The sequence below is a fragment of the Symphalangus syndactylus genome, chromosome 22 (assembly GCF_028878055.3).
Source record: "Symphalangus syndactylus isolate Jambi chromosome 22, NHGRI_mSymSyn1-v2.1_pri, whole genome shotgun sequence".
NCBI lineage: Eukaryota > Metazoa > Chordata > Mammalia > Primates > Hylobatidae > Symphalangus > Symphalangus syndactylus.
The window spans coordinates 20319386-20343398 of NC_072444.2; the positions used below are offsets into that span (position 1 = coordinate 20319386).

A 24013-nucleotide genomic window follows, 5' to 3' on the forward strand; every position below is an offset into this window, starting at 1 on the left:
TGGAGGCTGAGGTGGGAGGATCGCTTGAGCACAAGAATTCAAGGCTGTGATGAGCTGTGATAGCACCACCGCACTCCAGCTTGGGTGACAGAGCAAGACTTGGTCTCAAACAAAAGAAAAGAAAACAAAACAAAACAAAAACCAGGAAGGGAACTGTAGTGGCCTGTGGCCGTGGGAACCAGCCCTGCTGGGGAACTCTCCCCTCTGTTAATAGGGCCCAGGCTGCCTCCCCGACCTGTTGTCCTTGAGAGATGGAGGAGATGCTGAAGGAAGAGAGGAGAGAGGAAGAGGCAGGACCCATCCCTCCCCTGATCTGATCTCCATCTCAGCAGGGCCATCAGCCCCAGAGCAAGAGGCATGTGCCAGTCATCCTGCTGAATCAGCCTGCCTGGCACTGGCTGTGGCACTGGCCGTGGCACTGTGAGTCTCTCCCAGCTGAGCAGGGGCTGCCTGTGGCAGCAGAAATGGAGCCAAGCAGCTGCATAGTGGGTGGAACTGGAAGCAGGCTTCTCCACTTTCCTCCCCTCCTCCCCAACCCAACAAACAGGCTGGGGAGACAGCCCTGTAAGAAATGCATGTCAACATTTTTATTGATCAGAAAGGAGGTGACTGGTCACCCAGAACATTCTCAGAGCCAACACCAGGGCCCCTCGATGGCCCAGCAGCAACTCCAGAGCTTCCCACACTCAGTGTGGCCCCGACCCCCAGCCCTATCTCTGCAATGCCCACTCCCTTCCTACCTACAGCTCTTTCTCAGGGGAATCCCAACCCCAGCTCACAACCCCCAGCCCCTTCAGAGCCTCCTTCTCCTTCTTGACTCAGTGCAGACTGGCGTATGATCCTGAGCAGAGGGTGCTCAGGTTAAAGCAGGAGCATGCAAATGGGGTTCTGTAGAACCTTCCAGAAGGGGATTTTCAGGTTCCCGCTCACCCACTTTAACCATAGCAGTTCCAGGCTAGCTTTTGTTGGCCAACAGTAGTTGGCTCAGTGTGAGGTCTCACCAGGGGCCACCGAAAACCCAGATGGACCGAGGCCCTAGGGCCAACTGCCCTACAATGGCCTCACTGGCAGTGGGGGAAGAGGGTAGGCTGGCTTCCTCCTGCCCGTGCCCTGCAGCCCAGCTGAACCAGCCTGCCTGTGCTTGTCTCAATGACCTCACTCAGGGCTATTAACCTCCTGTGGCAGCTGTCTTCCCTACTGTGGGAGGGGACATGGGCCTGCCACAGCGGTTATTCAGGGATGAAACCCAAGCTATGTGCAGGGTCCCTGGGTTGCTGAAAGAGACCGGGCAAGCCTTCCCCTCCCACTGCCTGCAGAATGAAGGGGAATAATTAAAGACTATTAAAGGAAATTAAACTCCACCTTCAGAGATAACCTAATTTCCTCCCAACAAACACACACACTCTTCTAACATCTGGCCCCCTACCCCTGCTACATCTGGAAGCGCCAGCTCCCTTCAAATCCAGAGTCCAAAATCCCAGCCCAGGAACCATGGACACCTCTAGGCCCCCAAATCCGTCATCACACACTCTGCCATCCTGACCTCATCCCCTCCTGCTCCATCATCGTTTGTGTGTCCTCAGGCCTCACGTTGGCCTCTCAGCATTTCTGAGCTGGGAGAAGCCAGCTCTGGTAATTAAAGTCTTTCCAGAAAGGTAGCAATCACTCTTCTGAAGTCAGAGTCAGTTATTAAAATTTTGTTGTCTTTTTTTCTATTTAAATTGGCCCTCGGACACTGGGTTTTTCTGTCCTTGTTTGTCCGCACACAGCTGAACGGTGCTGGATGGGGGTGGAGGTAAGTGTCACAGCCTTGGGTCCCCTTTGGGAGAAGAAACCTGGAGGGGGGAGAGGATGTTTCTGATCTCCTTTCCTAGTTTTCCAAGAGCAGAGGCAGCCTGGTGCCTGGCACACCAGACCCCAGGTCCCCTGGGCCCGGTTCTTGGTGCAGAGGCAAAGTCATTATCCTTGTTCCCCAGGGAGGTATCAGAATGAAGGGGGAGCAATTCTCAGTGAGGCCCATCTCCCTAGGCCACCCACAGCCATTCTAGAACATGCTAACATTGTTGATCTAGAGCCTCTGGGGGCTGTGGGTGGGAAAGAGGCGAGGGAAGAATGAGGTGCATTCTTCTCGGGTTGGGTAGGCCATTCCAGAGGTGAGGGTAGGTGGTATCCATCCCTGTGTCCTGGTGCTCACGGTGGCCAGGATGTTTGCAAAGTGGCAAGACTCCCCCAAGAGAATGGAGGCCAGGTGGTTGTTCCTTGCCCTCACCCTGGCGGGGTTCCCCAGCAAGAGGGCAGAGAGGATGGCAGGTGGGAGCAGGCTCAGGGCACCATGTTCCACCATTTGAAGGGAAAGGGCTTCCTGCGCACGTTGGTGCCACAGTGGATCTCCCCCTGCAGCTTGTGGTAGGACAAGTAGTCATCAATGAAGACGCAGTGCAGGCCCAGAGGCTCCAACAGGGACTGCACCTTCTCCTCCAGGCAGCAGCGGCCATTGATGATGGGCCCGTAGGGCTTGGGGATGCCCAGGTACTTGCCTAAGACCACCATGTTAACCTGCAAAAGAGAAAAAGCAAAAGGGAGGCTGTCTGGCTGTGAGTGCTATACTTCTGGCACCCCTTCCTTGCCAGAATGAGACAGGCCCTGGGGAATGGGTTGGCCATAGCCAGAGCCCAGAAAGGGCTCTAGGACTGGGGTTTGCTCAAGAGTTAGGGTCTATGAAAGCAGAGGAGAAAAAGATTCGGGATTGGAAATGAGGTTGAATAACAGCCAGGGCTACCAGGAATTTTGTACATTAAAAAAAAACAAAAAACAAAAAACAAATCACTTCTCCAACGCTTTCTTCCATCTATGAGAAAATTGTCATAGCAACTTTGTTAGAACAAGAGATTTTCATGTCATCCGCCAGAAACTTGTACAACAAATATACACACCTACAAGTTCTGTGGTGTGGATGTCTTCCAAAGTGTGGTGTGCTTTTGCAGTGCACAGCTTGCTTAACTGTCTTTGGCAGCCCTGATCGTTGTTAGCATTTATTGAGCATCTTCTATGTGCCAGATGTATCATCACTAAATCCCACAGCCTCCCTCTGAAGCTGTGGCTCAGACAGGTTAAGTCACATAACCATACAGCCAGAGAATGATGAGACTGACATTTGGACTTGGATCTGACTGGTGCCAAAATCTATGCTCTTTTTATCTGACCACCTGTGGGACTGAGGAGTTGGGGGAATGGGCTGAAAGCCTTCGGGGACACTTGAGTTTAACTCCGGGGGCACCTCTCCTTCCCTTGGTTGTGGACTTGGCTTGGGGCCCTAATCTGGGGATGGGAATTCTCCCCCATGCAGTGGTATGGGGGTTTCTTACAGGAAATCTCAGCCCAGGTTGATGGCAAGAGGTCATAAGGGGTGACCCTTGGTGTTCAAAGGGGACTCCGGACCTTCTCTCTAGAGGGTGGCTCTGGGCTGTCTTGGGTTCGGGGTGAGCCTGTCCTGGACTCTGCCCTCAAACTCTCCGTGCTCTGCCCCCCACCCTCAAGTCTGCCCCACCCTCATCCATGGCAGGGACCAACATAAAGCTGGAGGGTCCCGTGAGGTCAGTCCCCTGGCCTTGGCCCTGAACTACCTCTTTGCCCATTAATGGGCCAGAACATGCTGGGGTGGGGGTGGGGCATGCAGGGGGCAAAGGGCAGAAAGAGGAGAAAAGAGCCAAGACCAGGACCAGGACCAGGACCAGGGCCAGGGCCAGAGCCAGCCAGGCCTCTGCTTCCTCCTAAATGAGGAGTCATGGGATTGGGGGCTGGTCCCAACTCCACCACTCGCTCACTGTGTGACCTCAGACACATGACCCACTCTCCTTCTAAGCCTCAGTTTCCCCATCTGACAAACCAAGGGGTTAACTGGGTGTTCCCTATGGGACCCTCCAGTGAAGACAAGTTGGGATCCTTCAGCAGAGCCTGGAACGAAGCTAGGGAATCCCCACAGGATGACCCACAGGCAGGGGCTTCCAGCAGATGGAGGCCAGGCCACAGTCACACACGCTCCAGCCTAGGCCCTCCCCCCACCTTCAGCCAGAACCAGAGCTTAGCAGTCCCTTAGAGCTTTGCTGTCCACCACAGTAGCCACTGGCCACATGCAGTTGTTTAAATTAAACTTACATAAAGTTACAATTTCTGTTCTTCATCGACACTAGCCACATTTCAAGTGGTAGCTGAGTGGCTACTGGACTGTATTGTGCAGATATGGAACATTTTCATCAGCACAGAATGTTCTAACAGACAACACTGCCTTCAAGCCGTCGTTCTCAATCAGGGTCGATTTTGTCCACTAGGGCATTTTTGGTTGTCACATCTGGGAGAGTGCTATTGGCAGCTAGTGGGTAGAGACCAGGGAGGCCACTAAACACCCTGCGAAGCACAGTACAGCATCTACAACAAAGGCTTATCCAGCCTTAAACAGCAATAGAGCTACAGAGTCGAGAAATCCTGCTTGGGGGTCTCTGCCAGGACCTAGAGGCTGGAATCTCCCCATGAGGAGTCAGGAAAGCACATGGGCCCTCCCCACCTCCTGCAACCTGCATCCTGATTCCAACATTCACTTCCAACCCTGATTCCATCCTGATTCCGACATTCACTTTCAACCCTTGGCTTGTCCCAAGAAAGGGATTCAAGCTAAAGACCGCAGTCTGAAGAAAGAGGGTCTATCCCCATCCTGGGGGACTATCCCTGCCAGCTGCCAACACCCCAACATGCTTTCCCAAGAGGTCAATGCGCACTTGGGCCAGGCCCACCCTGATAGCATCGCTCAGGCCCCTCTCAGGTGAGATCACATCTGCTCATCTCCTTGTCAGCTGCCCTGTTAATGAGAGTCAGCGAGGCCACCACCCACCCCACCTGCCCTGCCTGCCTGACACAGGACCCCCACTGGGGAGCAGCAAGTGAGGGGCTGTGGTGGGGAACACAGCAGGCAGCTGAGACCCAGAGACAGAAGCCTGAAACACTTGGAACCAAACCACGCTTTCTTTTTCCATCTGGGTGAGAAAAAAAAGTGCTTTGTGGCGGGGCATCCCATGCTCTGCAGGATGTTTGGTGAAATCCCTGGCTTCTACCCACCAGATGCCAGGGGCACGCACCTCACTGCGGCAACAAAAATCCCCTGGGGGCAAAATTGCCCTGGTTGAGAGCCACTGATGGGAATGTTCTCTACATTCACAAAAACAGACACTGGAGAGGTCCGCGGGGCCCTCCAGCCTCTGCACCAGCCTGCCCTGGGCCAGGGAGTGCTTCTTCTCAGAGCCCCGCAGACCCCCCAGCAGGACCCTGCCCAAGGGCTCTCACCATGTCTGGGAAGAAGGCTTCCGCATAGAAGTTTTTCAGGAAGAAGAGCTGGGGAATGTCCACGATGTCACTCTCTGCCAGGCCCAGCTCCCGCTTCAGCACATTACGGTTCCAGTCAATGCATTTCTGGGGAAGGAGGCAGCTGGGCAGCCCAGAACTAGGAAGAGCATAACACTGGCCAAGCACCTACTGTGTGCCGGGCCCGTGTGGAGCCCTCTGGGTCCGCTAGCTCCTTGAAGCCTCACAACAGCTTTGTGCAATAGAAGCCATTGCTGTCCGGGGGAAACTGAGGCTCAGGCAACCTGCTCGAGTGCACACGACTAGGATGTGCCAGAGCTGGGGTTCGAACCCAGGCAGTTTCTGGATGCAAATGTTCTTTTCAGTACAACACACTGTCCCAGCCCCAGCCACAGCATGGCTGATGCTCCTGTCCCTTCTCAGCAGCTTAAGAGAAAGTGCTGGGCACTACCGGGAAAGAGTAAGGGCCCTCCTCCCATTAACTGAGCACCGACTCTGTGCTAGCCCCTTCACCTTGCATGGGGCAGGCACTTTTTATCCTTGGGGTGAGCCCTGCCCCTTCCTGACACCTTGCTTCACCTGTTCTCACAGGATCCCCCTGAATCTCACCCACCCCACCTCTGGGCCCCGCGAGGTCCTATTTCCCCACCATGTCTCTCGCATTTCACCAGACTTCTCAGATGAGAGGCTCAGATTTGCTTCTGTGAAAATAGGTCATTGCCCCACCGTGGGGCCAGGTCTCCCTCATTAGGCTGGGAGCTCCCTGAGGGCATGGTTCTGTCTCTTCTGTCACACTGTGGGTTTCTGAAGGCAGAGGCTGTATCCCACCTGCAGGCCCCAGCAGCCCCCAGTACTATGAGAGCTCCAGCGCCGAATCCCTGACCCAACCCAGTAGTTCCTGGGGCTTCTTCTCCCTGGAAGGGAAAGGACCCCTTAGGGCAGCTGGTGGTCCTGCTTCTCACCTGTGCGTGAAGATTGTCTCTCTGGAGGTGTCTGTCTGCCAGCATCTCATTAATGCTTCTTTTCGCCTGGTGTCTTAACCCTGCAAGAAGAGAAACACAGTACATAGCTCAGGGAGCACTGCCTGGAGGCCATCTTCGGCCTGGGGCTACATAATCCAAGCCAGGATTTCCCTCCTACCTCACCGCCAGGGTCAGAAGCCAGGATAGAGAAAGCCAGAGACTGAGAACCCTGATGGGACCAGGCCGTGGCTGCAAAGAAAACCTGGTGATGGATGAGGAACTCCTCAGGAAGTGACTCTGGACTCAGAGCCTAATAATTATGGCACAGCTACCATTATCGAATGTCTGCCATGCTCTGGGCATCTTACTTAATGTATTATTATTTAAAGCAACTATAGGAGGGATTAATTATCATCTACAACTCAGAGAAGAGGAAACTGAGGCACTGAGAGGTTCAGAACACACCCTTGATACCACAGCCAGCAAATGCCAAGACCAGGATTTGAACCCAGGGCTATCCTTGTGGACGTCTGCACCACATCCATTCCAATGCTCTATTCCCCAGATATTCCCCAGATGAGAACACTGAGGCTGTGATAAGGAGGCGAGGTGGGCCAACCAAGCCCTTGGAGGGTCTGTTAGCTCCTGCAAGAAGCTCTGCAGAGGGGCCCTGACCAAGCCTGGCTTCTCCTCCTTCTTCTCTCGAGCCCCCAGCCCTGCTGCTCCCTGGCTACACAGCCCTGGCCAAGCCAATTCTCCTCTCTGAGCCTCAGTTTCCACTTCTGTGAACAGGGATAAGGAAGAGGGAAGAGATCAAATGGGAGCGAGAACAAGAACGTGCCTGGCATTGAATGGCACCTGGGGCACTCATGACTTCCTGTGCCTTTCCTCTCCTGGGGTGTGGCCCAGGAACTTCCCCACCCATCAGAGGACCTGGGGACTCAAGAAACAGAGAGTGGGTGTTGGGTTCTGAGTCCAGCTGAGAGATCTGCAGGTGCAGGGGCTGTACCCAAGGATGGTGGTGAAAGGGCAGGATCCCCCAGGGGTGACCGGGTCATTGGCACTCACCATCAAACTGGGCTGCCTCCCCATAGCCCTCTTCTTTCTTCTCTTGGAAGAGTTTGAGGCAAGCCCTGGGGCTAGCCAGGAGCAGCCGGAAGCCCTGGCACGGAGGGAGGGAGAATGGCTCAGTGGACAGGGTCCCCCTAGACACAGAAGACCCCAGACTCAGGACTCAGGAGGGGCCTGACAGTTCTTGGGACTCCTCTCTCCCACTCAGTCTGCACACCAGCCACAAAGCACTGTCTGCAACTCTCCCGGTCCTCCAAGCAGGTTCCCACCTCCAGAACTTTGTCTGTGCTGTTCTCCCTCCCTGGAGGCCCTTCGCATTTTGCCCACCAGGGCATTCTGATTTCTTCCTTCAAGGCTCAATTCAGGGCTGGGTGTGGTGGCTCACGCCTGTAATCCCAGCACTTTGGGAGGCCAAGGTGGGCAGATCACCTGCAGTCAGGAGTTTGAGACCAGCCTGGCCAACGTGGTGAAACGCTGTCTCTACTAAAAATACAAAAAATTAGCCGGGCATGGTGGCATAATCCTAGCTACTTGGGAGGCTGAGGCAGGAGAATCGCTTGAACCCAGCAGATGCAGGTTGTAGTGAGCCGAGATCGCGCTATTGCACTCCAGCCTGGGCAACAGAGCAAGATTCTGTCTCAAAAAACAAACAAACAAAAAACAAACAAAATACCCAATTCAGATGTCTCCTCTCTCACTGTCAGAGCGGTCCCTAGCAGAGCTGTAACCACTGGTCACAGGGAAGCCTCCCCTCCCAGGCTGCTGGCTCCCTGGCCATGCCTTCCCCAGCCACCTCTGCAAGGCTTACTGTAGAGGCCCAGAACCCGGATTTGAATCCTATCCTGACACCTGCAGGCTGGGTGAGCTTGGATAGGTTAACGGCCCTTCTGAGCCTCAATTTCCTCACTTGTAAAATGGGGCAATAATAATTGCACCCACTTGACGGGCTTGTTGTTGGAGGATTAAATGAATTAAAACATGTGAGTATCTGGCACATAGTAGGTGCTCAGCAAATATTACCAATTATTATCAATATCATTCCTGACTATTGGCTAAGGGATTTGGGTCCAAGCACAAATACCCAGGAAGTGTGAGGATGAGCGTGTCAGGGTGCCCTGACCCAGAGAATGTCCCAATCCAGAGCTTACTCAGGGCACAGGGTTGAGCTGGTTCCAGATGGCTTTGCCCTGACTCATCCCATCAGGTCAGACAGGGGCAGAGGTGGCTCAGGCAGGGAGGGAGGGGACGCACCTTTTGGTCAGAGGTAGGCACGAAGGTCAGAAACTCGTCCACATGGCCCACAGAGAGCCAGTCCGAGTAGAGCTCCACGGGTGCCTGCACTTGCTGTGCCTTCAGGAAGTTCCGCACCGCGCTGGCCATCTGCCGCCCACCCGACCTGGCCAGGAGGGAGAGGGCGGGCAGTCACCTTGTGCCTGAGAGGCATCAGGCCTTGCTTCTGAGTCATCATCAGAACTGCCACCAGGGAGCGGAATTGCTCAAAGAATGCTTTAAACGTGGGGCGTAGAGAGTGGAGAAGCCAAGACAGCAGAGAATGGACTGTGCATTTGTGTGTGCATTTGAGCATCTACTGTGTGCTGTCCTTAGGGTCCTCAAAGTAAGTGTCTTGTTTAATCCTCCTGATGACCCTATGATATACATACAAATACCAGCTCCAAGTTACATCCGAAGCATGCTCGGCCAAGCTCTCTGGCCTCACTCCCCACTGCGCCCCTCCTTGCTCACTTGGCTCCAGGCACGCCGGCCTCCCTGCTGGTCTGCTGTCTCCAGCCTGCTCCTGCCTCAGGGCCTTTGCACGGCTGTTTCTACACCCTGGAATATTCTCCTAAGTAGCCACATCTTTAACTGTGTCTTTCTTTCTTTCGTTCTTTCTTTCTTTTTTTCTTCCTTCCTTCCTTCCTTTCCTTCTTTTCTCTTTCTTCCCCTTCCTTCCTTTTTTTCTTTCTTTTTTTTTTTGAGATGGAGTCTCGCTCTTTTGCCCAGGCTGGAGTGCAGTGGTGCTATCTCGGCTCACTGCAAGCTCCGCCTCCCGGGTTCACACCATTCTCCTGCCTCAGCCTCCTGAGTAGCTGGGACTACAGGCGCCCACCACCGCACCTGGCTAATTTTTTGTATTTTTAGTAGAGACGGGGTTTCACCATGTTAGCCAGGATGGTCTCGATCTCCTGACCTCGTAATCCGCCCGCCTCGGCCTCCCAAAGTGCTGGGATTACAGGCGTGAGCCACCGCGCCCGGCCTTTTTTTTTTTGAGACAGGGTCTCACTCACTCTGTTGCCCAGCCTGGAGGCCGCAGTACATGGCTCACTGCAGCCTCAACCTCCCGTGCTCAAGTGATCCTCCCACCTCAGCCTCCTAAGTAGCTTAGACAACAGGTATGTGCCACCATGCACGGCTAATTTTTGTATTTTTTGTAGAGGTGAGGTTTCGCCATGCCACCCAGGCTAGTCTTAGACTCCTGGATTCAAGCGACCCCCCCACCTCGGCCTTCCACAGCACTGGGACTACAAGTGAGGGTCACTGTGCTTGGCCTAACTGCCTCTTTTCCATCAAGGCTTTGTTTAAACATCAGACTCTCAGCAAAGCTGAGACAAACATTTATTGACACGTGCCACACACATGCTTTACCCAGGCTACCTCATTTAATCCTTATGACAGCCCTGTGGGGTTGGGACTATTACTGTCCCCATTTTACAGATGAGGAAGCTGAGGCCCAGAAAATTAAAGTTATATGCATTTGTTCATGCATTCATACTATATTCATACATATGATTGGAGGTACTTATTTGTTTTGTTCACTTATTGTCTGTTTCTCTCTGCTGGAATGTTTGGTTGTCTGTTTTGTCCATTGCTAAGGTCAGAAACCAAGGCAGGGTCACTGGACAGCAGCCTGAGGTGCTAAATTTGAGTTTAGGGCCCAGGTAGAAGGAGACCTGGGTTCTGACCGTACTGCTAACTTGCTATGTGGTCCTAAGTACGTAGCCAACCCTTTTCAAGCCTCAGGTCCCATCTGTCCACCAAAGGCCTCATTCCCGGTTTTCAATCCAACAGCCAATGGAATGGGGACACATCCACACTGGAGACTCCTCACTTTCCCATGTAGGGTCCTTGCTCTGTGCCTGGGAGTTCCCAGAACAGACCCCTGCACCCTTGAGAGAAGGCTCCTGGCTTGGCTCACTGGCTCATGAGGCTTGTGGGAGCAGACAGGTAAGGATGTCCATGTGTTGCAGTGTGACATAGAGACTGGGGCAGGAGCCTGGGACAGAGAAGGGAGCAAAGTCCTTGGAGAACACCAAGGAGCCCCTTCCCTTCCTGAGCCTGCATCCTCCGAGCTCTCTGTCCCTGAGCCTGCATCCTTTGAGCTCTCTGCTTCTGAGCCCAAGTCCCAAGGATCCTGGAGGAGAGAACTGCCCCGTGAGGCATCTGAACAGAATGGTTTCTCCCTGAACTCTGTCCGCAGCTGGACCTGCAGAGCCCCCTCCTGCCTGAGGTCCTACCAGTCCATCCCTGCCCATCTACATGCCACCCATACCGAGTTTTTTCCACTTTTCCTTTGAGCTGTACCTTCTCTGGCTTCCAGGCTTCTGTCTGAGCGCTTCCCTCTGCCTGCAACATGGTCCACTCCATGCTACTTTGCTTGCTTGCTGGCTTGCTGGCTTCCTTCCTTCCTTCCTTCCTTCCTTCCTTCCTTCCTTCCTTCCTTCCTTCCTTCCTTCCCTTCCTCCCTCCCTCCCTCCCTTCCCTCCCTTCCTCCCTTCCTTCCTTCCTTCGTTTGTTTAGATGGAGTCTTGCTCTGTCACCCAGGCTGGAGTGCAGTGGCATAATCTTGGCTCAGCACAACCTCCACTTCCTGGATTCAAGCAATTCTCCTGCCTCAGGCTCCCAAGTAGCTGGGACCATGGGCGTGCACCATCATGCCCAGCTAATTTTAGTATTTTTAGTAGAGCGAGGTTTCACCATGTTGGCCAGGCTGGTCTCGAACTCCTGGCCTCAGGTGATCCACCCACCTCGGCCTCCCAAAGAAGCGTCAATATCGTTGGCTGCCCCTAGGAAGCCTCCTAGGACACCACATGTGGGATGATATGTGATCCCCTCTCTGATCCATTGCTTGCCTGTCTCCCTCATTAGACTCTAAATCTCAAGGGCAAACTCCTCAGCCATTTCTGTATCCCCAGCATTAGACCTTGGGCTTGGCCTATAGGAAGTCTCCATAAATATTTACTGAATTGGTAAATGAATGTATGAAAGAATGCACGTAACTTTACTTTTCCAAGCCTCAGCTTCCTTATCTGTAAAGTGGGGATAATGATGGTCTCAGTCTCACAGGGTTGTTGTAGAAATTAAATGAGGCAGCCTGGGGAAAGCACTATAGGTGTGACATGTAGTATGTGGTAGGTGGTCAACACATTTTGTCCAATTAGTTCCAACCTGCTTTAAAGCAGCCCCACTACTGGGGCCAACTGAAAAATACCTAAGCATTCAAAAGGTGGTTGACACGAATTCTTTATCCCCAGTAGTGCTGATTCTATAGCTGGGACTGGGATTTTCATCAGGCCCATTTTAAAGATAAGGAAACTGAGGCATGGAGTATAAAATAATTTGCTCATTTAAAATGCATCTGTTTTGTTCACTGATGTATCCCCAGTACCTTTAACTGTGCCTGGCATACAATAAATATTTTTAAATGAATTAACTGGGTACCTATTGTGTGCCAGGCACTGTGGTAAACACTGGTTTGGGGGACACATCCCAAATCATGTAGCTGGCGAGTGGCAGGGCCAGGACTCAAACCCAAGTCCATCTGATTCCAAAGCCTGTGCTCCTTCCTCACGGGTTCCTCCCTGACTTAGAGAAGGACTGTCCTGAGGCCTCAAGGACTGTCTGCCCCCAAGGGTGTGGGTAGAACAGCCCACACAGTAGTGTCTGGGCATGAGTCACCAACAGGGTGAGCACATGCCTCTCACCTGGCCAGTCTCAGCCCCAGGCATCCTGTCTGGGCACCCAGTTACGTGCCTCGGTAGGTGCCAGGAAGCCTCGCCTCATCCGATCCAGAGCTCTGAGGCTGCCAGATTCACCAGGTGAGGCTGTGACCTTCTCAGCACTGCCTGACTCCTCCGGGCCAGAGACTAGATGGTCAGCCAAGGCTTGGGGGGCAAGTGGGGGCACCCCTGCTATGCAAAAACCCCACAAATAGGAAGGTGATCTCCAGGGCTTGCAGTGGGTGTCATCTCCAGGGAGGAAACAGGGGGACCCACCAGGACCCTGAACTGCACACCCCATTCTTTGGTTACCTGCAGGGAGGGTGTGCACCCATTCAGCAGGACCTAACAGACATTGCCACCTGTTTGAGTGTGAAAACTTAAATACCTTGTTTCCTGCTCCATCACATCTGTCCAGGGTGAGATCCACTGACTCACCTCTGTCATCAGGGTATCCTGGCCAATCACTTGCTTACCTGCAGCCACCTGACCTGGGAACTTCATGACCTCAGGGCCCTTTTAAGCCATGGTTAGGACAGAAGCTATTCTGACTTCCTAATGGGAGAAGTCAATGAGTCTATTCCTCTGTCTCTGTGCCAGACTGTATCTCACCTCCCCAGCTTCTCCAATTTTTCATGAGATGCCAGAAACCTGGCTTTTTATGGGAGGCCCCCCCGATATCTATTTAATGTCGATGACTCATTAAGCTCATAAAATGAGGTAGGCCAAAAGATCGCAGGCCACAAGTGTGTGAGTTTTCTCCTAAGATTCTGTGATCTTTTAAATCTGAGATCCTAGGTTGCCGAGTCTTCGATTCCAGGATTCCACTCAGGAAGTTAAGATCACTTCTCAGACTGGGGAATTGTGTTTGTGACGGGGGCACAGGGAGGGTAGATGCTGCAGTCATTTCCTTGTGCCCCCCCCACCTCCCGCCCCAGCCCCTCACTTGGGGAAGCTGCTGCCGATGAGGATCCGGCCCAGGGGGTATTCCATGCCGCCCACCGTGATGGGCGGGCTGACGTCCAGGTTGCCGAAGGAGTCAAGGCTGGAGGGACCAGGGAGCGGGATCTCCCGGGTCACATATCCAAAGTCAGGACCCTATGGAAGGACCAGCGAGACACCCGCCCCAAGAAGGAGAGGTGAGTGAGGACAGGACGAGTCAGTTCTTGGAGTAGAGGGAAGACGCTGGGGGTCTTCCACTTCATGGCTCTTAGTGCCTGAAAAACAATCTCTGTCCACTTTTTACAAATCCCCCCTGGGCTCTGAGAACCATGCGGTTAAAGTCAAATCAATAACCAAAGATACCTAAAAACTCCCCTAAATGTTTGGAAATTAAGCAGTACACATCTAAAGAATCCATGGATCAAAGAAGAAATCAAAGTGGAAATTAGACAAGATTTTGAAGTGAAAGTTCATAAAAATCTGCTGTCTTTTGATAGCACATTAAAACTCACGGGATGTTGATGAGGCAGCACTGCTAGGGAGTTGTCAGAGCTCTAGACGTGTATTTAAACCGAGTGTGGTGGGGCAAGCCTGTGCTCCCAGCTCCTCAGGGGGTGAAGTGGGAGGATGGCTTGAGCCCAGGAGGTGGAGGCTGCAGTGAGCTAGGATTGCACCACTGCACTCTAGTCTGGGTGACAGAGCAAGACTCTGTTTCATAAAATAAAGTAGGCCAGGCATGGTGGCTCACACCTGTAATCCCAGCACTTTGGGAGATCGAGGTGGGTGGATCACGAGGTCAGGAGTTTGAGACCAGCCTGGACAACATGGTGAAACCCCGTCTCTACTAAAAATACAAAAAATTAGCCAGGCGTGGTAGTAGGGTGGGGGGCGCCTGTAATCCCAGCTACTCGGGAGGCTGAGGCAGGAGAATCGCTTGAACCTGGAAGGCAGAGGTTGCAGTGAGCCGAGATCACGCCATTGCACTCCAGCCCAGGCAACAGTGCGAGACTCCTTCTCAAAAACAAACAAACAAACAAACAAACACGTGTTTTTTTTTAGGAAGAGAAAAGGCTGATGTGGGGTGAGGGGGTGGGGGAGGGATAGCATTAGGAGATATACCTAATGTAAATGCCGAGTTAATGGGTGCAGCACACCAACATGGCACATGTACCCTAGAACTTAAAGTATAATTAAAAAATATATATACATATATAAATAAAATAAAATAAAAAGAAAAGCCTGAAACATCTTAGTTTCCGTTTCAAGCTAGAAAAAGAACAGCAAACTAAACACAAACAAAGTAGAAAATGAAAATGATAAAGATGAGAGCAGGAATCAGTGAAAAAATCCCCTGGATCCTATAGGCCAAGCCCAAGGCAGGTCAGGTGCGTCCCCCTCCAGCACGCTGGCCCTGGCGGATACACTCATCTGCAGGGTTCATTGTCACCTGATCCCTCCAGGCTGGGATGAATGTCCCTGCTCTGCGTGCCCACAGACTGCATCCCATCACAGCTCCCACCTAGACCATCACTGTCCCAGCAGTGGCAGAGTGGGAGCCGGGAAACAGGCAGAGACCGTGGGCTCCCCTCGAGGGGTAGTGCAGCCTCGAGGCTGAATGCAGGGCTGTGGGCACAGCCCCTCTAGCTTTGCATCTTGGTGCCACTATTAGCTTGCTGCATGGCCATGGGCAAGTTACTTAACCTCCCTGAGCCTTGACTTCCTCATCCATAAAGAGGAAATAATGATAGCACTTATCCATAGGCATACCCCATGGAATACATGAGGCAAGCCATGGAAAGCTAGGAGACAGTGTCTGGAACTCAATACATAATGGTGGGTGCTGCTGTTGCCATCTCGTGCACAGGAGGTGGCACAGTGCCTGGCACATAGTAGGTGTTCAGAAAACATTTGACACCTAAAGAGAGGCCCTAGCTCTTAAGAACAAGAGCCATGCAGGCTCACTAAGGGTGCATTCCCTCCAAAAAGCAGTTTGGTCTCCCCAGAGCTGACCACACTGCTAATTCCCCCTTGGCAACCGGTCTCCTTATCCAGAAGAGCTCTGCTGTCCTGCCCCTCCCAACACAGGAACAATCAGGCTGCTGCCTATTTGCAGGTGATTTGCATATCATTTCCTCTCTTGCCCAAACTCCCCACTGGCTCCCCAGTTTGCTGATATCCCACCCCCTGTATCCTTCTGCCCCCTCTTCCTGTTCTCTGAGCCCTGTAGGACCAGGCCCAGAAGAGACTTCACTGGTGCCCCTCCAGGAGGACCCAACCAGGGTTTGTGCACTCTGCCTGTCACTACATACCAGGATCCTCTTATAGGGGAAATCTTTCAGGCCCCTGTTCCGGGGGGAGTCAAAGACCACGGGGAAGGATTTATGAGGGGCCTCGATGTAGCCAAACTCCATCTCGTCCTGGAAGGGGAGAGATGAAAAAGCCTCGGTGACCTTTTTCGGGTGGTTTACAGAACAGGGTGATCCCCACCAGGCCTGGGACAGAGCAGGGCAGCGGGTCTTCCCTAAGACCTGGTGAGGGGCAGAGGTAGAAGTGAGGCCTCTTAGGACCCCAGCCAGGAGAGGACTCTCATCTGAGACCAGAGTGTTTGGAGGGAAGCAGTGGAGGCTGGGGCTGATGCAGGCAGCGGAAAAGCCCTCGCCCCAGAGGCCTGGCCCAGGCTGCCGTGGCTTCTCTAGCGACACTGAGGTCCATCAGGCACCTGTGCGGCTTCCCTTTCCCCAAGCCAGGCTGCAGGCTTCCCAGGGTGCCCCCAGCTCTCTTCTGGAGTCGGCTTCAGCTCCCACCTGGATCCAGCGGTCATTTCGATTTTCAACTCGAGGGCAGATGGTCAGCTTGCAGTTGGCTTTCAGTGTCAGATAAGACATGTCCTCCAGGAATTTCTCATTGGAGCCATGAGTGTCCGTCACACTGTAAAAGGCAGGGAAAGGGGAGCATGCTAATGGCCTCTGACTGTGGCTGAGGTGTGAGTGGCCTTGATTCAGTTTGTGCTGGGCCCTGTGCAGCCTCTGGGGTACAGGGGTTCCAGTTCATGACCTTGAGAGGCTCATAGGCCCATGGGGAAGATGGATGAAGTCTCCAGATCATAGCAGGTGACAGGTGCAAGGTGAGGCGTAAGCGCAGGCAGTGGAGCCCAGAGGCAGGGCACCTAACCCAGCACAGGGAGTCAGGGAAGTTGCCACAGAGGTGACCTGGGGCTGAATCTTTTGGGTTAAAATAGCAGCGAGGGGCAGGTAGCCCCGTCTACTCCTGTTCCACACAATTGGCCTAAGCAAAGGGGTCAGGGTGGGGTTAGCAAGCAGGAGAAGAGTTTCTTTTTAACACCTACACACACCTAGACCCAGGGAAGCAGAGCAAACCTGTTTGGCCACACCCTTCCCAGCCTTTTAACTTATGTCCAGCTCAACTGTGGCTTTTGCCAGTGGTCTGACCTCTGGCACAGAGGCCTGGCAGGGCTTTGCCAGTCGAGGCTGATCCTTCCCTCAAGGGCGTGATGAGGATTCTGAGAGACGGCAGAAGGACCAGCAAGCTGGGTGAGATCGGACTTGCAGAGACTGGGTTCCCATGTCCATAGCAGGCACGGGATCGTACCCATGTTACAGTGAGGGTAGGTCTCTGATGGCCACCAGCAGCCTGTGCAGGGCCTGGCTCCACTGCCCAGACTAAATCTGAGATGTTCTGGGGCTGCAGCCACAGGACAGGATGGGCAGGAAAGCCAGAGCTTGAGCCAGTGACCTGGGAGGGGCCTTGGCTGCACAGGGCAGGGTGGGTCAGGGTTGGGCAGGGTGAGGCCCCAGCCCACCTGCTGCTGTCTTACCACCGGCTCTGCCTGAATGGGTGCCCGCAATGAATCCGTTGGTGTGAGTGAGGGGCGCAACCCTGAGGCAGCTTCTGTCCCTACCTCTGCACTCCAGACCTGGGGGAGGGCTGGAGGGAGGGAGCCTCACCTGCACACATACAGCTCCTCAGGCGGCTGAGTGTTGGGCGTCATGATCCAGGGGGCCATGCGGAAGCCCACAGTGTCTGTGAAGAGGCTCACCTCGGGCAGAGTCTGAGGGGAAAATGAGGACTTGGTGGGCCCTGCAGGGACCCCTAGCCTGCCTCAAGCCCCCCAGCCCCCAGCCTGCCCAGCCCTGGAGCCTCCAAACTGGGCCCCCAAACCCCTCAGCCTCCATGCCCACCCCCCAGTGCTGTACACACCCCCGGGTCCACCAGGCTGACACTGAGGGAAACCAGCCCCAGGAAATCGGCATCGGGGAAGGTCAGCCCCTCCACATAGAACTTGATCTCCTGCTCCCCCGGCTGCCGCTCAACTTCGTAGGACAGACGCCGGGGCCCCAGCACCTGCTTGTAGTCGAAGAGAGAATTTCCACCTAGGAAGAACAAGAGTCAGGGGCTAGCGAGGAGACAGGGGTGAGGGGCTGCAAGCCCAGGAATCCAGGACAGAGCCCCCTTTGTGGTTAGAGCAGCTTGGGTTCCTCTCTGGCTCTGCCACGTGCAAGCTGTGTGGCCTTGGCTCAATGACTCAACCTCTCTGAGCCTCAGTTTCTTTTTTTTTTTTTTTTTTTGAGACGGAGTCTCACTCTGTCGCCCAGGCTGGAGTGCAGTGGCGCAATCTTGGCTCACTGCAAGCTGCACCTCCCAGGTTCACGCCATTCTCCTGCCTCAGCCTCTCCGAGTAGCTGGGACTACAGGCACCCGCCACCGCGCCCGGCGAATTTTTTTGTATTTTTAGTAGAGACGGGGTTTCACCGTGGTCTCGATCTCCTGACCTCGTGATCCGCCCGCCTCGGCCTCCCAAAGTGCTGGGATTACAAGCGTGAGCCACCGCGCCCGGCCGAGCCTCAGTTTCTTATCTGTAAAATGGCTAACATTTTCTCAAGAGGCCAACATAAACTTTAAACTAAATAAAGAGATAGAAGCGGCCGGGCGCGGTGGCTCACGCTTGTAATCCCAGCACTTTGGGAGGCTGAGGCGGGCGGATCACGAGGTCAGGAGATCGAGACCACGGTGAAACCCCGTCTCTACTAAAAATACAAAAAAATTCGCCGGGCGCGGTGGCGGGTGCCTGTAGTCCCAGCTACTCGGAGAGGCTGAGGCAGGAGAATGGCGTGAACCCGGGAGGTGCAGCTTGCAGTGAGCCGAGATTGCGCCACTGCACTCCAGCCTGGGCGACAGAGCGAGACTCTGTCTCAAAAAAAAAAAAAAAAGAGAGATAGAAGCACCTGGCACAAAAGGTGAAAACTAACCACGGATAAATAGATACGCAAAATGTAATATATTCATAAGATGGAATATTATTAATTCATAAAAAGTAATGACCAGACAGGTATGGTGGCTCATGTCTATAATCCCAGCACTTTGGGAGGCCAAGGCAGGAGGATTGCTTGAGACCAGCCTGGGCAACATAGCGAGACCCCATCTCTACAAAAAATTTTTTAAAATAGCCAAGCATGGTGGCACATGTCTGTAGCCCCAGTTACTCGGGAGGCTGAGGTGGGAGTATCGCTTAAGCCTGGGAGTTCAAGGCTGCAGTGAGCTGTGATAGCATCACTACACGCCAGCCTGGACAACGGAGTGAGACCCTGTCTCTAAAACATAAGAAAAGTAATGAAGCACTGATTCATGCTACACCACGGATGAATCTTGAGGACATTATGCTAACTAAAAGAAGCCTATTGTATGGTTCCATTTATATGAAATATCCAGATAGGGAATTTCAGAGATACAGAAAGCACATCAGTGGCTGCACACGGCAAGAGAGGCTGTCCATTCACTTGTTGAGACTTTGCTTACGCCCTGGTGTCACACTAAGTGCTTTCAAGCTGAGTCCTCTGCCTAAACATCCACCACTGGTGCATGGGAGAGACCATTCTGGCTCCTGCCAGGCTCATTTAGCTGGAACAACAAGTTCTGGGTCAGTTTGAACAGAGAAGGGTGAAGGGGAATCAGGAAGGGGTAGAAGCCTGTTGCTGTTTGTAAAGACAAGAGCAGTCCGGGGTTAAGGAGTGGTTCGTTTCTCTCTTTCGTTCTTTCTTTCTTTCTTTCTTTCTTTCTTTCTTTCTTTCTTTCTTTCTTTCTTCCTTCCTTCCTTCCTTCCTTCCTTCCTTTCTTTCTTTCTTTCTCTTTCTTTCTTTCTTTCTCTTTCTTTCTTTCTTTCTCTTTCTTTCTTCCTTCCTTTCTTTCTTTCTTTCTTTCTTTCTTTCTCTTTCTTTCTTTCTTTCTCTTTCTTTCTTTCTTTCTCTTTCTTTCTCTCTCTTTCTTTCTCTCTCTCTCTTTCTTTCTTTTCTTTCTTTCTTGAGACAGGGTCTCAATCTGTCTCCCAGGCTGGAGTGCAGTGGCATGAACACGTCTCCCTGCAGCCTTGACGTCCTGGACTCAAGTGATCCTCCCACTTCAGCCTCCAGAGTAGCTGGGACTACAGGATAATTTTTTTGTATGTTTTGTAGAGACAAGATTTTGCCATGTTGCCCAAGCTGGTCTCAAATTCCTGGGCTCAAGTGATCCTCCTGCCTTGGCCTCCCAAAGTGCTGGAATTACAGGCGTGAGCCACTGGGCCTGGCCAATTTTTTTTTTTTTTTTTTTTTGAGACGAAGTCTTGCACTGTCACTCAGGCTGGAGTGCAGTGGTATGACCTTGGTTCACTCACCCAGGCTGGAGTGCAGTGGCATGATCTTGGTTCACTGCAACCTCTGCCTCCTGGGTTTGAGTGATTCTCTTGCCTCAGCCTCCCAAGTAGCTGGGACTACAGGCACCTGCCACCACGCCCAGCTAATTTTTTTGTATTTTTTAGTAGAAACAGGTTTTCACCTTCTTAGCCAGGATGTTCTCGCTATCCTGACCTTGTGATCCGCCTTCCTCGGCCTCTCAAAGTGCTGGGATTACAGGTGTGAGCCACCATGCCCGGCCTAACTTTTTTATTTTTAATAGAGACAGGGTTTCACTGTGTTGGCCAGGCTGCTCTCGAACTCCTGACCTCAGGTAATCCGCCTCCCAGAGTACTGGGATTACAGATGTGAGTCATTGCGCCCAGCCTTGGCCATATTTTTTAAAACCACAGGCTGATTAATAAAAACTCTGGTGAGAAAGTCGGGTTCTGGGGCCAGGGGCAGGGCCTGGGCCTCAGCCTCGCTGGTTCTCACACCCTCCTTGCCTGGACAGTGCTTGGCATGCGGTTCACTCCACACTGATTGACCGTAGGAGGGAAAGGGGGTGGGGCAATGGTAAAAGGAGGAGCTTTGTTGCGCCCAAGACACCTGGGTTGGAATGCCTGCTCCACCCCAGATGGTTGTGCCACAGTGAATTCCTGCATCTGAGCCCTAGTTTTCCTCTCCATAAAATGGAACTCGTTGTTGTTGAACCTCCTCCTTGAGGACTATATTTGGTACTGATGGAGTGGTTGTTTGTAAGCTGTAATGAGAGTTACAAAAAGGTGATGGAAAAAAAGAGAGAGAGATGGGGGAGGAGAAGATAGGCATGGATGGAGCTGGGGGGACGAGGCCCCGTCAGGCCACTCACCCCGGGCACAGAAGACCCTCACTCTTTTGGAATCAGAAAAGGGCACGTTCAAGACAAGCTTGTGGCTGTCGAAGAGCTTGTCGGGGCCATTGCAGCTCAGCACCACTGGGGACATGTCCTGCAGGTCTGGAGAGAGTGGCCCCCTTGAGATCGCCCTTTCTCCACCCCACCAACAGGATCCCCTCCCATCCCCCTTCCCCACTCCTCGGACAACACCTTGTGTCACTCACCAGCCAGTGACATCAGCCAGCTGTGGGTGAGGTCAGGCTCCGTGGACCTGTGATTGTCCCGGTCACAGTTCGCCAGCAAGATAGCCCCATAGCCCTCAGGGCCCCAGCGCCAGGTTTTCTGTGGCAAAATAAGATGCCTTGGCATCAGTGGGACCCAGGAGGCTCCAGGAAGGGGTTCTAGACATGGCCAGGGCAGGCTGCTTTGTTAGATTGTAGATTTTCATATTTTTGGTTTGTTTAAAGATTTTAAAAAGGATTATTTGGGGAATGGAGTTCCAGATAAGGCTCTAGACCAACCTCATCCTTGTGCAGTGAACAACCTGCACAACCATACACAATGGCTCTACCCAGCCATCACACTGGAGAAGCAAAGGTGTTGTTACCACACCCAGAAATGGCCCTCAAAAGCTGGCTAAGCTTTAGCTCTGCCTGTGGGGCGGGGATGGGCAGAGGCTGCCTGCCATGACCTTGATGAGGATCGGGATCTGGAGAATCTTTGGGAGACCCTCCCCATCCCAGCACTCTCCTGGCACCTGTCCCATAGATATCTCTGGCATCCGACTGCAGTCCTGCAGGCTCTGCAAGCTGAGGTCTGAGCCAAGGCGGGAAAGATGGCTGGAGCTCTCCCTGCCTCTGTGGTTGCTGCTCTCCCCAACACGCCTCCCCACCAGACCCACAAGGCAGGGCTCACTCTCCCCATTTCACAGAAAGGGGCGGGGAGGTTCTGGGAGGTGAGTCCTAAGCCACATAGCTGGCCTTCAAACCCAGGTTCTTGGGATTGCACGGGGCTGCTGTTAGCCTTTATGGCACTCTTGCCCACCCTCTGGGTAGATGCCACTCTGCAGCAGGGCCCCAGACATGATTTGTATCATAGTTGCCACCATGCCCAAGCACTCTTGTGCAGTGAACAACCTGCACAGCCATCCATGGCAGCCTTGCCCACCTTGTCCACAAAGCCTTGTGATCCAGGCTGCCTCTCTGGAGTCTTTCCCTTCAAATTGTACCTTCTACCCCTCCCAGGACAGCTTCCAGATACTTCCTGTGGGGTGATGCCCTGAGCCCACTCTGCCCTCCTCCTTACTCTTCAGGCTTTACCTGGGGCTGACCACCATAGCCTCCTCTACCTGAAGGCTTGTCTTCTCCTTGCCTTCCGTCACTCAACAACCTTTTAGGAAGCACTCCCACATGTGTAGGGGTCCAAATATAGCCCTCAAAATAAAAAAGGCAGCAACAAAAGAACCAATCCCAATTTCAAAGTGGCACAAGAAAGACCCAGAGAGGGTAAGCTGTTTTCCAGCAGTCACACAGCACATCGGTTACAGGGTGTAGGTTAATGTCCACACAGCATGTCGGTTACAGGGTGTAGGTTAATGGCCACTCATGCCAATTTTGCTGTCCCAGATGGGTTCCCTACATGGTTGGATACTACAGACCTTGGGGATCCATCATTCTTCTGGAGGGAGGGCACAATCCACCCGGGACCATCCCAAGTTTGCCTTTCAACCCCGCAGTCTTGGGGTGCCCGGGAGGGTCTCACCTTGTCCCCTTGGCTTCTCTTCACCTTGCCTGTGCGGTCTGTGTCGACCTCAAGGGAAATATCTGAAAAGAGATGGAGAGGGGCTGCCAGGGGCTCATCCAGCCCCATCTTCACACCCCTAAAGTCCAGGTTGGACAAACTCTGACCCCTCCCCAAGCCCGTGAGGACCGGGATGCACTGCCTGGGGGTCAGACCCCACACTTGGGAGACCCCTGTGGCTTGCCGTGTGGTTCTGGGAGTTGGAGGGACCCAAGCCTTTGCCTCTTGAATCGCTTGCCTGTGCATGTCCACCTGCTAGCTCTTGGTGGCTTTGGGGTTCTAGATCATATGCTGGTGACCCCAAACTCTGGGAACTAGGGACATGGCCTGAGGTTGTAGGGGCTGGGTTCTGCCGTTCCATCGCCCCAGGCCCTGGCTGAAGGGGGCACGTTCCGTGCTGGGTCTTGGAGGTCTAATGAGGGTATACGTGGGACTGTGGATGAAGGAGGTTTATTGTGGGTCTAGCTGTTGTTCACTGGGCAGTGAAGTTTCCAGATCCTTGTGGTCCTGAGGACTGCTGGGTCTCAATCCCTGTGGTTCCACAGTGGACAGAAGGTCCCTGAGGAATCCAAGCCCCTCAGTGATGGAGGAAGCTGGCCATGGGTCTTCCACTCCAAGGAATCCACTAAGACCCTCAAACAGTCAACCTGGAGGGGCGAAGGGATAGATGGGCAGCCAGGGAGCTGCTACTTACCGACACCAGTGAGGTAAAGCACGCTGCGGCCCAGGGCTTGGTCTTCCTGCTCCCCATAGTAGGAGACCCTCACCTGCAGAACACAGCCCTAAGCCTGCACGGCCATCACCTTCAGAGATGGCAGGGGCAGAGGTGATGGGGGACACATCCTCACAGCCCTACTTAGAGGCACAGGAGGCATGGAGACCCCCCCAGTCTCTGAAGTCCCAAGACTCAAGGGCTCCCGGCTGGGATTCAGAGCTACCTTCTCCAGCAAGTGGCTGTGGGAGCCCACCCTGGTTCCCAGAGCAGGTGTGAGGAGCAAGGGGGGTGGGGGCAGGGTGGAGGGATGGGAAAGGTGGGGCAGCTCCCAGCAGGAGCAGCTGGCAGATGAGGGAGGAGCAGCCGGCTCCATCGACTTAGGCAAGTCTCTCAGCTCCTCTAAGCCTCGGGTACTTCCTCAATAAAATGGGAATGAGAACCCCCACTCCATCACCAGAGTCAGTGGTCCTGGAGCTTTTAGCGTGGTCCAGAATCCATGCCAAGCCCTCCAGCCGGGTCATCCCAGTGAGCCCCCGGGACGGCCCCAGTCGACAGGAGACTGTCCGGGCAGTCCCTGAGCTAGCAAGCAGAGGAGGTGGGGTCTGAGCCCCTCTCTCAACAGCTGCTTCATCCCT

At 53.5% G+C, this 24013-nt stretch overlaps 1 protein-coding gene across 1 annotated transcript in view; it reads right to left on the reverse strand.

Annotated features, from left to right (window-relative positions):
- Positions 1-563: 563 nt before the first annotated feature.
- Positions 564-24013, reverse strand: part of PADI1 (peptidyl arginine deiminase 1) — a 41134-nt gene continuing 17684 nt past the window's right edge. Inside the window, exons 3-16 of the mRNA XM_055261787.1 lie at positions 23358-23430; positions 22625-22686; positions 21088-21205; positions 20858-20983; positions 17540-17712; positions 17287-17390; positions 16126-16249; positions 15631-15738; positions 13326-13477; positions 8637-8781; positions 7383-7476; positions 6315-6394; positions 5335-5460; positions 564-2556 (exon numbers count right to left, since the gene is read on the reverse strand). Coding sequence (XP_055117762.1) covers positions 2323-2556; positions 5335-5460; positions 6315-6394; positions 7383-7476; positions 8637-8781; positions 13326-13477; positions 15631-15738; positions 16126-16249; positions 17287-17390; positions 17540-17712; positions 20858-20983; positions 21088-21205; positions 22625-22686; positions 23358-23430 — 1719 coding nt within the window. The 3' untranslated portion in view covers positions 564-2322. The remainder of the gene's footprint in view (positions 2557-5334; positions 5461-6314; positions 6395-7382; positions 7477-8636; positions 8782-13325; positions 13478-15630; positions 15739-16125; positions 16250-17286; positions 17391-17539; positions 17713-20857; positions 20984-21087; positions 21206-22624; positions 22687-23357; positions 23431-24013) is intronic.